At 34.9% G+C, this 17,102-nt stretch overlaps 1 protein-coding gene across 1 annotated transcript; it reads left to right on the forward strand.

The window, feature by feature from the left end:
* Positions 1 to 93: 93 nt before the first annotated feature.
* On the forward strand, positions 94 to 7,388 carry LOC100156728 (olfactory receptor 4K2-like). Its single transcript, XM_084967007.1, has one exon. The coding sequence runs from the start codon at positions 4,351 to 4,353 to the stop codon at positions 5,302 to 5,304; it is 954 nt and encodes a 317-aa protein (XP_084823133.1). The 5' UTR covers positions 94 to 4,350; the 3' UTR covers positions 5,305 to 7,388.
* Positions 7,389 to 17,102: the final 9,714 nt, after the last annotated feature.

Consider the following 17,102-nt stretch of genomic DNA (forward strand, 5'->3'; position numbering starts at 1 on the left):
AAAGGAATACTACTTGTCCATGAAAAAGGACAGAATAATGCCATTTTCAGCAACATGGATGGAACTAGAGATTCTCGTACTAAGTAAGATAGAATGAGAAAGACAGATACCATATGATATCACTTATATGTGGAATCTAAAATATGGCACACATGATCCCACCTAAAAAACAGAAATAGATCATGTATATGGAGAACAGACTTGTGTTTGCCAGGGGAGGAGAGGGATGTTTGGGGTTGGTGGATGCAAACTATTACATTTAGAATGGATAAGTAATCAGGTCCTACAGTACAGCACAGAGAACTCTGTCCAGTCTCTTGGGTTATAACACGATGGAAGATAGTAATGCAAAAAAAAGAATGTATATATGTATGGCTGGGTCACTTTGCTGTATAGCAGAAATTGAAGGAACTTTGTATATCAACTATACTAAAACCCCCAGAGCAATCTATATATTCATCTGTGATACAGAATATCCTTCATCATTCTTTTCAATTTTGATCAACTTGATGGGCAAAAATGACATTGATTTTTTTAATAACATGTAGTTTCCTGACCATTAATGAAATTAAATATTTCTCAGAGGTTTACTTGTTATTGGATATAATTTTCTATGAATTGCCTATTTAGATTTTCTGGCCAGTTTTTTTCCTATTGAAACTTTTTTCTTATCAATTTACAGGTGCTTACATACTAAGGAAATAAAAAGTTTTCTATCATATATATCACAAATATTTTCTCACATATTATTTCCTTTTCATTTTGTACACAATTTTCATTTGAATAAGCATAAAATATGCTTACTTTAAATCAGCTTTATTAGGAATAATTTATATTTAAGAATACAATTGAATTAGTTTTGACAAATGCATGTAGTTGTATAACTCCTTCATATTTCCATCACCCCCAAAACTTTCCTCATATTTCTTTATCATAAATCTCCTACTTTCTAATCCTGAAGTCTGGACACTGCTGATCTGCTTCCTATAAAGCAGTTTTGTACTTTTTCCTTTTAAAAATTTTCAGATAAAGAGAAATATAGTATGTAGACTTTTATGCCTGGCTACTGTAATTAATTAATTAATTAATTAATTATTGCTCTTTAGGGCAGCACCTGTGGCATATGGAAATTCCCAGGCTACCGGCTGAGTTGGAGCGGAGCTGTAGCTGCCAGCCTATACCACAGCCACAGCAATGCAGGATCCAACTTGTACTAGCCAGATTCGTTTCTGCTGAGCCACAATGGGAACTCCTTAAATTAGTCCACTGGTTCTCAACTAGGGATGGTTTTGCCTCCTTGGGGGACATTTGGTAATATTTGGAAACATTTTTGATTGTCATCATTTAGGCAGGGTGAGAGGTGTTAGTGGCTTGTAGTAGATGGAGGCTGAGGATGCTGCATAACTTTTACAGTGCACAGGACCACACTCTACAACAAGCAATTACCTTTTCCAAAAGAGCAACAATGCTGAGATGAGAAACCATGATTAGGATAAAACTTTTGAGGTTCACTCATGTTTTCTGCATGTGTCAATTAACACATGCTGGGTAGTATTTCATTATATGGATATTTCTTTACATTTTTTGGCTGACTAGTATTTCATTATATGAGTACACAATCTAACGACTAGTCAATGGACATTTGTTTTTTTGTGTTTGTTTTTTTCCTCTTTTGGACTATAATGAACAAAGTTACTATGAAATGTCACATATGGCTTTTTGTGGACTTGTGCTTTCATTGCCTTTGGTTAGATACCTAAGAGAATTTTTACTGATTTACATGGTAATTGTATGTTTCACTTTATATAATCTGGCATGCTATTTTCTCAAATGATTGTACCATTCTGCATTCCCACCAGCAATATGTGAGAGTTATAAAAGCATTCTGTTGGGAGCAATGGTGGAATCATGTGCTGAATCTGCTCGTTATGTGGCGCATGATACTTCTGCCCATATTACAGTGAAGAGAGCAAGTCATGTTTCCAGGGCTTTGGTGAATAAAATGGGAATTATACTCTTCTCACAGCAATGGAGGGTCCCTAAAGAGATGGACTAGGTGGATTAAGATAGCAAATTGCATAATAAATAAATAACTCATAGTGACAGTTTCTTTCTTTCTTTCTTTTGTCTTTTGTCTTTTTAGGGCCACTCCCATGGCATGTGGAAGTTCCCAGGCTAGGGGTTGAATCAGAGCTGTAGCGGCAGGCCTACATCACAGCCAGTGCAACTCCAGGCCCAAGCCACATCTGCGACCTTCACCACATCTGCGACCTTCACCACAGCTCACGGCAATGCTGGATCCTTAACCGACTGAGTGAGGCCAGGGATCTGTGTCCTTGTGGATGCTAGTCAGATTTGTTTCCGCTGAGCCATCGTAGGAACTCCTTTAACTCTTATTTTATTATTCCCAATAACACTCACGTTACCGATACCTTAGTTGAAGGGATCTCCTTATACATATTTAATAATCTCCTGCCTAAAATTTCTTTCTTTTCCAAATAATCTGTTTAAATCCTTAACAAAAATATTGATATCAAATTGTCATAACTTTGCCTACAATTTTACAATGAATCTTTGTCATCTTTTATATTGTTATATTTTAGAGGGTCATCATTCTCGTTCTTCCAACCGGCTGACCAAATATCTTTGTTCCTGCAAGTAAGTTCCACCATTTTTTTTTCCCACATGTGTTTTTTTTTTTTTTTTTTTTTTCCTTGCGATACAAAATCTTAGTATTCATTATAGATCAAGTTCATGACATTTCTTCTGCAAGAACACTTTCTGGATTAAGTAAGCATATTATATATTTTCCTTTACCTAAAATTCAGTTCACTCATGATCTCTGAGAATTGGTTGTATACTTGATTTATTTGGCTGTATTTTTTACCAATTGTTTTATTTATGGGTGTTCGACATCTACAAAGAAATTATAAATTACTTGAAGCACAATGAGGTGTTCCTGGATGATATTCTCCACTGTCTCCAGAATAGGATTAGATAGTCAAGACTGCTTATTAGGGTTTGTTGACTTGATATCTCCTGCTACCTCTTAAATGATGTCTTTCCCAACTTCCATTCTCTGAATCTCTCAGGTCCAGGTTAAAAACAAACATTGTAAATTCCCATAAGACTCTAGATATATCTTCCTGTTATGAACTAAATAATACCATCTTTGTTGTTTAATAGATCCCATTGTGATACAATTTCTTGGTCAATTCCCAAGTTCCTATAACATCCATTTTTATCTACAACTGCTAAATCACTGATAGTTCAACAAGGTCATTTATTTATACTTAAAATTACCTCATACATTCTCTGTCACAACCTTTTTAATACTCTGAAGAGTCTAAAGCCCCGATTCTGCTTAGATCTGGTAAGCAAAGGTGTTTTTGCTCTCTGCCTTTCCTTCTACCATCTTCTAACCCCTACTCCATGGAGCTGAGGTCAATAAATAGTTTGCATATGTTGGCATATATAAAAGGAGAATTCAAACAAGAGTAGAATTCAAACAATGAGATTGATCTTTGAGCTCTTTCCCATATAAGTAATGTGATATATTCTTTAGAAGACAAGGTAAAACTTTAAGTCATTGAATTACAAATATTTGCAGGAGAAAACTCCTATTTAAAAAAGCAATTGAGAGAAAAGAAGTTAAATGCCCTTCTTTGGGCCGTATGTCTATATTGTAGTATATTTATTCCACTGGGTAAATACCAGAAATACTAATTTTCTCTGTGTTTCCAATGGGTCTAAATCTGTGAATATGTTAACAATTATCTGGAAATTTATAAGAGTTCTGCAACTGTTCACTGAAGTCTCTATGATGTTGCTTAAGAGCTCATGTCCCATATATGTGATATCATTTTTACATGTTCTTTCAGTAAGGATAACCTTATGGATGAATTCTAAATGACTAAACCTCTGTGTATGTGGTGTGAGTGTGTGTGTGTGTGCATGTGTGTTTGTGTTTAGCATATAGTTAGCCCAGAATAAGTTCCCATTTAATGTGAGCTACCACCTTTAAAGTTATACAAATAAATGAATGGACAAATATGTAGAAAAGTAGATCTGTTAAGGATGATATAATCTCGTTTGGATGGCTCATTGGCATTAGAAAGTAAAGAGTTATGTTCTTTATGACTTAAGTGATATTTCACTGTGATACCTAATACCCTATCTTTCAAACCAATATACCAAATAAAGATGAAAGTAATATTAAAGATAAGCTTTTATAGAGGAAAAAAGTCTGTGAAAGTGGATTCTTGGAAATAGAGCTTTTGCTTCAATGGAATCATACTTTCCCTTGATTTGTTTTCTTCGGTAACAGGTTTTCACCTATCAGTCAGGACAATGGATGTGGCCAACAAGTCTACAGTTTGTGAATTTGTTTTGCTAGGACTCTCTAATTCCTGGAAACTACAGATGTTTTTCTTCGTGGTGTTTTCAGTGTTTTATGTGGCTACAATGGTGGGTAATAGCCTCATAATCATCACAGTTATAGCTGACTCTCACCTACACTCTCCTATGTATTTCCTGCTTGCCAACCTTTCCATCATTGATATGTCTCTTGCTTCATTTGCTGCCCCTAAGATGATTACAGACTACCTCACTGGACACAGAAACATCTCCTTTGATGGCTGCATCATCCAGATATTTTTTCTACACCTTTTTACCAGTACTGAGATTATTTTGCTTATGGCTATGTCTTTTGATCGGTATACAGCAATATGTAAGCCTCTCCGCTATGCTTCAATTATAAGTCCCCAGGTGTGTGTTGCTCTTGTGATGGTTTCCTGGGTTGTCGGGGTCATGCATTCAATGAGCCAGGTTATATTTGCTCTCACGTTACCATTCTGTGGTCCTAATGAAGTATATAGCTTTTTGTGTGACCTTCCTGTGGTGTTCCAGCTGGCATGTGTGGATACTTATGTACTGGGCCTCTTTATGATCTCAGCTAGTGGCATAATTGCCTTGTCCTGCTTTATTCTTTTATTCAATTCTTATGCGATTGTCCTGGTTACTATCAAGAAACATTCTTCAAAAGGATCATCTAAGGTCCTTTCTACTTGCACAGCTCATTTCATTGTTGTTTTCATGTTCTTTGGGCCCTGCATCTTCATCTACATGTGGTCACTAAGCAGTTTTCTGATAGACAAGGTCCTGTCTGTGTTTTATACCATCTTTACTCCCATTCTAAACCCAGTAACCTATACTTTGAGAAATCAGGAAGTGAAGACAGCTATGAGGAAACTGAAGAATAAGCTTCTGAATTCTAACAAGACAATGCCTTTGCATTATTTTTAGTTTTAACTTCTAGTTTTATTCCTGGGCATTAAAGTGTCACAATGTTTGTATACACAGCCTGTGTTAAGCTCTTATTTCTGTGGTTCCTAATTGCAATTGTCAAAATTTGTGAAAGCACAAGATAAATTCATGTTAAAACTATTCTCATACATATATTTTAAATTTTAGAAAAGCAAGTTGGCAGAAGGAGTTTCACCAAGAAATAAAGAAGAAGATCTATAAAAATGCCAAGATTGATTGTCTCAGGAGATTCAATACTAACATTCTATTTATTGGAAAAGAGGAAAAGAAAATAAGAAGAGAAAGTAGATATCAAAAAAAGAACTAGGGGATTCTCATGTGGTGCAGTGTTGTCACTGCAGAAGCTTGGGTCATGACTGTGGTATGAGTTCAGTCCCTAACCTGGGGATTTCCACATTTCCATCATTTTGTTGAGGCCCCCCCCCAAAAAAAAAGAAGAACTAGGAAATAATGACACATATGTACAACTAACAACTGAGTTACTCAGAGAATTGTCCCAAAGTACAACAAATTATTGAATATCTATAAGCCTTAGAAATTAAATATTTCTATAGGAGTAGCCTCTAATGCTAGACTGATCCTCTACAGACATCCCTCAGTCATTACTACTTAACACTTAAACAAATTTGTGAGTTCTTCTATTAAAGAAACTCTGAATATATTTCATTACAAATGTTGATGAAGTACAAAGAAAATGATGTAAGTAGAAAGGTCACCACCACTAACCTTTAGCTGATAAGTAAGGAAATACAGCCATGATAACTCCTTCTGATAATATAGGCTGAATAAAGAGGCTAGAGAATTCTACAGACAAAAAGTAATATGAAATGAGTTTAAAAGTAGTACACTTTGTTTTGTACAGACACTAATGCCAGTTTAATGCCTGGAAAATTAAAACTAGAATTAAATTAAGACAAAAGAGTTTATGGTAATAGTGAATCAATGGAGAGCTTATTTATGTTTTCCTTTAAAAAAGTATATTGTTGAATACTTTCGTTAAATTACTTTTTCCTTTTACTATTTGGATGCAAAAGTAAGAAATCTGTGCTTAGGAATATACTGTTAATGTAATAAGCACATTTTATAAACAATTTTTTTTTTAAATAATAACGTTAGGTTCAAAATGAGCTTGAAGATACACAATGTATCACTGTCACCTGCTGGTAGATACAGGAATTGCAAGCATCAAAGGATGAGAAATTTCTTGGATGCCTTATTTGCAAATCATCTGCTTTAACTCTTGGTAAACATAAACAGTTATTTGGAATTCACTATATGATACTTATGAAATATGGTGTCCAGAATATTATTCAACTAGTATCCATGAGAAGAAAGATCTGTTGCAATCACAATATTTGATAAATATCAAGTTGTTATTCTTTTCTGGCATTATTGAGTAAATAGAGAAAATCAAGAATAACAGATGAACTAATTACCATTGACAAGACAGAAATTAAGTAAATGAAATATCCAGTGTTTCATTTTAAGCCAAATGATAAGAGGGATGTTTCTTCCTCAATGTGTTTTTATCTTATTCATTAATGTATTAAGGAAATAAGTAAACAATTTTAGAATTTAAAAGTGTGATATTGTGTTTAAACCTAGGCATTTTTGAAATTGTTGAATAAAATGTCTACAGTATTAACATGAGAATAAAATCTGTTTATGTCTGCAAAATAATGGCATAATTCTATTTGAAATAGGGATAAAAACAGACAAATTTTGGTTGTGAGTATGTATTTTCTCTCAGTTTCAGTTACATGTGAAAATATGTTTAGGATCAAGGAACTCATTTATTTTTATTTATTTTATTTTATTTTATTTTTGTCCTTTTTCCATTTCTAGGGCCGCTCGTGCGGCATATGGAGGTTCCCAGGCTAGGGGTCGAATTGGTGCTGTAGCTGCAGGCCTACACCAGAGCCACAGCAATGCGGGATCCAAGCCATGTCTGCAACCTACACCACACCTCATGGCAACACTGGATCCTTAACCCACTGAGCAAGGCCAGGGATCGAACCCATAACCTCATGGTTCCTAGTCGGATTCGTTAACCACAGAGCCACGACGGGAACTCCAGGAACTCATTTATATATAAATTTTCTAACCGGTGTTTTAGAGGTGCTCCAAATAACTCTTTCAAATAATGTATTTATTTTAACAGGAAATACGTTTTAAAATGAACTGATTTTTACATGATAAAACTATAGAGAGTTTTTATTTTTATTAATTTTTCTTCCATATGCACCCACAGCATATGGAAGTTCCTGGGATAGGATTTTCATTGGAGTTGCAGCTGCCAGCCTATGCCACAGCCATGGCAATGCCAGATCTGAGCTGCACCTCCAACTTATCCTACAGCTTGTGGTAATGCAGGATCCTTAACCTACTGAGTGAGGCCACGGATTGAACCTTCATCTTCAGCGACACTATGTTGGGTTCAAATCTGCTAAGCTACAGTGGGAACTCTCTGGAAACTTTAAAGAGGTGTCATCAATCTTGAGTGCTTATGTGGACAATTTTAAAATCCAATGACATTTGTGAAAACTTCAACAATATAACTCATCAGCAAACAACTCTGTAAGGCAAGTCAATATTGAGATTGAGTTTTTGGATTGACAGTGAGGCTGTGTATCTGCAAATGAAAAGGCAGCCTCTGGAGAACTTCCATGTATAAAGGAGACTACCATTTTCCTTGATGGTTCAGCATGAGGGGTCAACATACAAGATACCTACCTCTACATATCACATAAACACTTAGATCTTAATTAGGAGGTAGAGGTGGATTGTTTTATCACCATGTCTTCTCAACATGCTGCTGACACTCTTGCCAAGGGTAAGTGGAGTGACATGGCCACAGCCTCCTTTAGCTGTTAGTAAAGATGGTGCCATTTGCCACTGGGGCATTTTGAGGCAGAAATAATGTCTTGAAAAGCATGCTAGGTGAAGAGAAACAAGCTGGTATAAACATAGCAGGTTGAGGATAGCTTTAGATGGTCCAAATTTCCAGTAACCCAACTGAGGAAACATTGAGATACAGAGGATTTACAAGGAGACAATGAGGACAAACAACCTCATATTCCCTCGGGTGTTTGGAAAGCTTGGCAATGCCAAATCTATGAGCTTTTAAAAACTGTAAAAAGCTGTTTTGTAAAATTTAGCAATATCATTGAAGGCAGGTGAAAAAACTCTTAAAATCTGGTCTAGATGAAATGATAAATGTAAATTGTAATGCATGAGAGAATTGGATATATGTAATGACAATAAAAACTATAAATGATGTATACTTCCAAAAATATTGGAGGAAAATTTGAGAATATTATATAGTGTAGTGAGGGGTGGATTTACACTGAAGACTGAGTTTTAGACCCCTGTTTTGCATGGGTTTCTTCCAAAGACTTAGAATGGACCCCAGCAGCCATTTGTTCATAATTTTGACCTTTTTTTTTTTTTTTTTTTTTTTTTTTTAAGGAAGTCCCCTTAGATTGTACAAACTTTAGGCTCTGCAGAATCTGGATCCACCCTGAGTGTATGGGTAAAGTGTCTTAGACTTGGGCATCTTTTGTCAGGATTAAATGCCTATTCTGTTTGTTGGTGGTATAAACTTGGGCAAGATACCTAATGTTCCTCAGCCTCAGTTTCTACATCTGTGAAAGGATATAGTTATGGTACCTGCACCCCAAAGTTGTTTGAGGAATAAAGGACATATAAAGCACATAAATCTTAGATCAATAAATATTACTATGGCATCATTTCAAACAACTCTGGATATTTTTACAGAACTTAATACTCTCCTGAGCTAACAATTGATATGTTTAATTTGAAAGGTAAATTTTTATTTTATAAATTTGAAATATTTATGTTGGTATAAATGGTGTATAAAATTAATATATATCAAGATTAACTTAGAAAATTAAAAGTAACTTCCATTAGAAAACTACATTGGTTCTTCTATTAATTCAAGCCTTTAGAAACTTGTTTTTTTTTCACTGCTCATAATTTTTGTAAGAAGAAATTCTAATTTTTTGTTTAATCATTATGCAATTTCTTCTTTACAATGAGTAATTATTAAATTATTTGTTTTAGATTGGATTTTCACCACAATTTTTGTCAGAATAAGAATGATGATATATTGCGGAGGGAGTGGGATGGACTGGGAGTTGGGAGTTAGTAGATACAAACTATTAAATTTAGAATGAATAAACAATGAGGTCCTATTGTATAGCACAGGGAACTATGTCCAGTCTCTTGGGATCAAACATGGTGGAAGATAATATAAGAAAGGGAATGTATACATATGTATGACTGGGTCACTTTGCTGTACAGTAGAAATTGGCACAACAATGTAAATCAATTATACTTTAATAAAAATTAAAAAAAGAATACTGATATTTGATCTTTCAATATTATTAAGGTGAAGATATAGATGAATGCATCGATTAGTGAATAGTAACTTAGATAAGTAAAATTTTGTATATGAACCGTTTTATGTGAAGAATTATTCTACCCTGATAAGGGCCTGAGATAATGTGATCACTAGGCTCTGCTGTCAAAAGGAAGAAGTTCTTTATTTTTGTCTTTTTTAGGGCCTCACTTGCAGCATATGGAAGTTCCCCGGCTAGGGGTCAAATCGGAGCTGTAGCCACCGGCCTACACCACAGCCACAGCAACAACAAATCTGAGCTGCATCTGTGACCTACGCCACAGCTCATGGTAACGCAGGATCTTTAACCTAGTAAGTGAGGCCGGGGATTGAACCTGTGTCCTCATGAATATTAGGCAGATTTGCTTCCACTGAGCCACAATGGGGACTCCAAGAAATTCTTTGTAGATGCTGTCATTTGAATATATTCAGACTTGGGATAGATGTGTTTTCAACCTTAAACAATGACCAATGAAATCTTGCTTTCCGAATAAGCTTTTATCACAAACAGCGCAAAGGTGATGAGAGAACTGAAATAACCCTCTTTTTCCTCCTGTGTCTTCCCTATTACTATTTTGCATGGTGATTTTGAGATGCATGTATCCGGATTGAAAACTGGGAGGAGAAAAGAACCATGGAAACCTAATTTGTGTGAACGTCTTGCATGTACTGTCAGATGCCAATAAAATCTAGTCTTTGACAGTCTTTCAGTTTACTGTCATGATGCTTCTGTTGTGATGATTAATCTCATAAAGATCAGGGTACTTTTTACTGTAAATTATTTTAAATGTTATTAATTATACTGTGAGATAAATATGTACAATTTATGCTAGAGTAAGAAGGACCAACATCCACACAGGACTGTAAGATCATGGGTTGATGTAGCCTGCAGAGTTGCTGGTATATCTTAACTGACATTTTATCTTTTTCTTTCTGATATTTTTTTGTTAAATAAATACAGCTAGAAAGTGCACTTAAATTAGGATTTTTTTTTACATAACCATGTTTCTATCTCTACTTTTACATTTTGTCAGAGAATAATAATGTTGATTGGATTTAGTGAAGCAAACAAAACCACTGGGTATACTAAGCAGATTTAACAAAGTGCATTAGACGCTCATTGAAAGAGTTGGAGAAGCAGGACTTGGGGGCCAGTTCTTCAGTTGTTAGCTTCCAGAATAGAACTCTTTTAAGGTAAAAAGCCTCAAAATGCTACTGCCTCTGCCTCACCATCTTCAACAGCTGTGTAGCTAATGCATAGTCTCTAGAAGACAGATCAGGCTGCCACAATCACTTCTCCCTTGCATCTCATCTTCTTGCTCACCAGCAGCGATTATGTTGGTACTGCTTTCTGCCTCACCCCTGCCTTCTAAAGCTCATATTAGTGCATCTAATTGGTGGAACCTAATTTGCATAGAAAAACTTGGCTTAAAAAATCAGTTTATAGATTTCAAGTATTTTTTAATGCAACAGAAAACATCTTAGAGGAGGATGGATTGGAAGCTGAGTCAATGAATAATATCTATCATAACAATATTCATTTTTCATTATTAGAACCTTTTAACTGCAGAGTAAAATCAATTAAAGAAAAGTACCCCAAATGTATAGCACAATAAAGTATAAGCCAAACACCATTATAACCATATTCCAGTTTACAATATAGAACGTTACCAGTCATCCCTGAAGTTCTCACATTTGTCCATCTCAAACACAACTCTCTCTCCTTCCCAAATTAACCATACCTGGACTTTTCTAGTAAATTCTTTGCAGTTATGTTTACATCTATACCCAATTATACATCCTGAGACTTTCCAATTTCATCTTGTTCACTTCCTTTCCTTTTCTTTTAATCTTTAAGTCTCCTTCCCACCATTCCTTCTTTTTTTATGCAATTTATCCTTCAAAGAACCTCAGCTATTCACTCTGCAGCATCTCCCCAAGTCTGAAATACTGTGGTTGTGTGCATAGAGTACAGAACAGCATGTACCTCTGTCCTCTGTATTTTCTGCAAATCATGGACCCCAGAGACTTGATCACATTGTTTGATACTTTCTGCAGGACACGCTATAGGTGGGGTTCTGTTCTTTCATTTGGAGAAACTTGAAGTCTTGCTGTCTTTTTGGAATCATAGCAGCTATTGTTCAATATCACAGCCTGTAGGCAATGCCTTACTCATTTTTGTTGTCTGAGCCTTGTTCTCCATGATTGTCCTCAGGAAGGCCTCTAAGGACCATCAAAGAGATAGATGAAGGATGAGAGAATGCCACATGCTCCCCTCCATGCACTTCAACTCTTATAAACATAGGTTTAATTATGTTTTTTTCCTAGTCTCCTAAGTAAAATTGCTAAGTGCAAGAGTCAATGGTATAAATTTTTAGACACTGTTAACTGCACATCTATAATAGTTGATGCATTTTGCATTCTCACTTGTAATATATGAGAGTGCTTCTTAGCCTGAGCTGTGAAAATTTGAATTTTTACCAATATAATATATGAGAGATGATATTTCAGTGTAGTTCTACTTTTAAAAACTGAAGTTCTTGAAATAAAACCAAATAATTTAGTACGGTTATCAGTGAAATCCAAATATAGTTCTTGAAGAGGCAAAACAAACAAACAAAAGAACAGACCAGGACTGAACAGCAACAACAACACTAAAGACCTATACTATACAAGGAGTCACTAGGGATTAGAAAAAAGGCCACAAATTCACATGTTGAGGAGATGAAACAACTAAAGAATGCTATATATATAGAAGCAGAAGACAGTAGACTTACTAAGATGAATTTACTAAATTTTCAGGAAAGCATAAGTTGCCATATTTTCTTAAAGAGAAGAAGAAAAGTGAAGTTGCTAATACCTATGGCATATATTGAAAAAGAGGTCAAATTTGCTATCCTATAGAAGACATGGGACACATTCAAGTTTTTTTTTCTTTTTTCTTTCCTTTTTTTTAGGGCTGCACCCACATCACATGGACGTTCCCAGGCTAGGGATCAAATTGGAGCTACAGCTGCTGGCCTATGCCACAGCAACATCAGATCCGAGCTGTGTCTGCAATCTACACATAGCTCAGGACAGATCCTTAACCCACTGAGTGAGGCCAGGGATTGAACCTGCAACCTCATGGATCCTGGTCGGATTTGTTTCCATGCACCACGACAGGAACTCCCCGCATTCAAGCTTATGAACAAAATCTCCCAAACCTTCAAAGAACCAATAAAACTAGGGATAAAGTACTTTTATGAGTCGATTATTGTCTCAATACCAAAACCGGATGTGGATAGCACAACTTCAAAATACTACAGGTCAGTTTCACCTGTGCAAAAATCCTACATTAAAAAAAAATTGTACATAAAACCCAGGTTATTCTTTTCTCATATAATACATCATAAGTAGGATATACGCTAGGTGTGCAAATATATTCACATTGAAGGCTCTATTGGTGATACTTAATAGTTAAGATTAGAAGAGGAATTCATTACATATCCTTATTGTGGGGGATTAGATATTCTCTGATGAGTTTTTTCCATATTCTGACTAAGGTGGAGAATATCACTAAAGAGTCAGTTCTTCATAAAATATTTCAGAAATTCTCATATGTCAAAATTTCCCTAAATCTATTAGAAACATAGTTCCTGTAATCAGTAGAAGTAAGAGCCAGGGAAAGAGTCTGAGGGCTGAGGGGAAGCTGAAAGTGATTTGACTTTTTGAACATAAGCCGTTTTCCTTATTCAATGAAACAGCAAACTTCTAATGACAATGAATCACCATGGGACACCTCTGTCCTCCCAAAATCCCAATTCATTCCTCAGTCCTGAACAAAATGTGGAAACAATGAAGTGGGAATCCAGTCAAATAGAGTGCTGAGAAGAGGTGGTTTGCCTAAGTCAATAGTCATTCTAGTTATACATCTGATCCAGCTCTCTTATAGGAGCATTTAATTTGAAAGGAGCCAAAATTTGCTTCAACGTTCTTGCAATATGCAGATAATTAAACCAGGTATGTTTTCTTCATTTGGTGTCAAGCACTTGCTCAATCTAATTTCTCTGGATTTTTTCCTTCGAAAATGTTAATGAGGTCTTTAACCACAGAAAGTAACTCTGAGCAACTGCTTGTGCTGTTTGGACTTACAGTTTTGTTCAAATTCCTTTACCTCAACTGCAAACTATTTCCATTCATGACAGTCTGGCACATAGAATTTTACTTTGGGTGTGATAGAAAATGGATTAGGGATTAATTTCTGTAATATTTGAGCTGATTTTATTTTAAGGTTTTTCTTCTAAAAAACTGAGAAGTGACTCTACAAAAGCATGGGGATGGAGACATTATTTTATATTTATCATAGTTCAGCACAGCCCAGTCCAGCATCCAGATAAAAATGGCACTCAGTGGAAGAATACAGAGTCATACTGTAAGGATTTCTGGATTTCTTCCAGTATTTTTATTCCTCCCCTTCCCACACCTATTAATTTCTCATTCACTTTCACTACTAGAAAGTTGTCATTTCATAGGTTACTGACCAAATAAAAAAAATACGGTCAAGAATAATTTTACTCCCAATGTTTCTTAAACCCATACTTTCTCCTTTTGTATATAAATTCCCTTTCCCACAAGAGAATGCAAATGAGAGGCTGCTCCTTCCGCTCCTAGTGATAATTATTGATCTAAATGTCCTTTGGAATGGTTTCATTTTAGTTATTTTGTCACAGCATTCATTGTTTATTCTCCTGGTTTAATTTTTTTTTTTTTTTTTGGTTGTGCCTGTGGCATGCAGAAGAGATGTTCCTGGGTCAGGGATTGAACATGTGCCACACCTGTGACCCAAGCCTCAGCAGTGACAATGCCAGATATTGAACCTGTTGAGCCACCATGGGATTCCTTTTGATTATTTTTTTAATGCTCAAATTTTTGGAAGGAACTTTGTAAACTGTAAGATAGCAATAACCCATCTAGCAAATATTATCAGAGGATAAAATTTTCCAAGCTAATACATTTTAAACTACAAACTTATCTCTTTAAGCAAAAAGTATTAACCATTTTGAAAAACAAAATATATATCACTTCCTATCTTTTTAACTAGAAAGGGATAATTAAGTTCATCTATGGTACATTTAATAATATTCATTTTATATCAACTGCCTAAACTCAGCTCCTCTCATCCTCTAATATGGATAATTCAATTTGTCACATACACATACTCTTTTTTTTTTTTTTAAATACATATTGGAGTATAGTTGACCCACAATGTTGCATTAGTTTCAGGTGTACAGCAAAGTTAATCAGCCATATTTACAAATACATCCATTCTTTTTTTCCAATATAGGTTATTTCAAACTTTTGAGTAGATTTTCTTGTGCTACACAGTAGGTTCTTGCCAATAGTGTGTATATGTTATTCCCACCCTCACAATCCCTTCTTCCCCCCACTAGTTTGTTTTACTTATGATAACCATAAGATTGGCTTTGAAATCTGTGAGCTTGTTTGTTTCATAAATAAGTTTTTTGTATCATTTTATTAGATTCCACATATAAGCGATATCATGTAATATTTATCTTTCTCTCTTTGACTTCACTCAGTATGACAATCTCTAGGTCCATCCATGTTGCTACAAATGGTATTATCTCATTCTTTTTTTATAGCTGAACAGTATTCCACTGTGTATATGTACGACATCTTCTCTTCTTTTCCATTCCTTTGTCAATGGACATCTAGGCTGCTTATATGACTTGGCTACTGTAAATAGAGATGCAGGGAGAATTGGGGTGCATATATCTTTTCAAATTATGGTTTTCTCCAGATATATGCACAAGTGTGGGATTGTTGGATCAAAGATGGGCAGAAGATCTGGGTGGATATTTCTCTAAAGAAGAGAGATGGCCAAAAGAAACTTTGTCACATACTCCTAATTCATACCTTTTAGATTCCATTAGAAACTATACTATCAGCATTTGTGGAAAGAGCTTTTAAGCTCTGGGGTGAAGTTCTGGATTAGTATAATATTGAGCATATTAGTTAACCTTTCTGAGACTTTATTTCCTTCTAAGAAAAATGGGAGCAATAATCTCCTCCTTATCAGATTATTATAAATATTTTAATGTTTCCATACTGCATGTAAAGCACTTTCAAATTACACAGGTTTGCCCACTGACATCATCCTTTTACTTCATAAATTTTTATGGAGACTGATACTTATTACTTATAACATAGAAAATGAAAAATGAGAATATTTTTCCTAAAAGAAAAAAACCTATTTTCTTTCCAACTGAAAACTAAACACAGTTTTAAAAATGAACCCTCAAAGTCTTGTCTATCTCTTTGGAAGCTCTTTCTGCATTCTTCCAAAGAAACTGCAGAGAGAACATAGGAAGAATGGATTATTTAATAATCTATTGGCAAATTGTTTATTTTTTCTTTTTTAAAAAGTCTTGTTGAAGTATAGTTGATTTACAAGGTTGTGATAATTTCTGCTGTACAACAAAGTGATTTTTTCAACAGTATGTTATCTTAATTGTTGTTTATTGTCTTCTATTGTTTATTACCTCAACTTTTGCATAATGAGAAGACGTTGTGTGCTGGATAATTCTCAAATAAGTTACCCTAGTTTACTAGGTCAGAGAAATCTTGGTCAGCACCTACCAATTCCGTATCTTGGTTAAAATTCTCCTTTTGGAAGTTTTCAAAATTGGTAAGTGAAATGTTACATTTGGCCTTCAGAACTTTTCAACTATGTTAACAAAATCAGACCTTTGTATTTTATAGCTATTGTTTTATTATCAATATTCTGTACTGACATATTGGCAACCTTCAAGGACTTTATTCCAAACCAAAACAGCTATCATAGCTTCAGGGCCAAAATGGATTAAATTTTAATGGTGTAGTGTGAAGGTTAAATAATAATAAAGGACAGAGCAAAGAGGAGAGAAACTCAGTAAAAGTCACAGGGAAAAAGATAGGTCTGTGTGCCCTCTTAAGAGTTCTCTAAGAATTGAAGCTGTTTGTAGATAATCCCAATCAGATAGTGAAAATCAGCAAGGCAAGAAGGTAGTAAAAATTGTGAATGCCTTAGCATCTCCTACTAATTGTGGTACTTATATGTCGATTTATTTTTTGTTGTTGTTGTTTAGTATCAGATTTAACTCACAAATACATAAATGGAGCTTTTGATTTACTACATCTGCGCCTCATAGATATCCCTCATTAGTAAGGGTAATTGAGAGAAGAAACTATTTGTCAAAATTACAGATAAAATATTTCCTAATAGGAATAACTGTAGAGCATTTATAATTCTTGTTGAGAACAACCCATAAGGATTCGGGTATACTTTTCTTGCTCTTGATAATAATTTACTAATATT

The sequence above is a fragment of the Sus scrofa genome, chromosome 7 (assembly GCF_054392235.1).
Source record: "Sus scrofa isolate SSC_HxYL_T2T_F1_AM1 chromosome 7, Sscrofa_HxYL_maternal_Yorkshire_Landrace_v2.0, whole genome shotgun sequence".
Taxonomy (NCBI): domain Eukaryota; kingdom Metazoa; phylum Chordata; class Mammalia; order Artiodactyla; family Suidae; genus Sus; species Sus scrofa.

Excerpts from the sequence above, each read along its gene's own strand:
- LOC100156728 (XM_084967007.1), top strand. The coding sequence starts at position 4,351 with ATGGATGTGGCCAACAAGTCTACAGTTTGTGAATTTGTTTTGCTAGGA.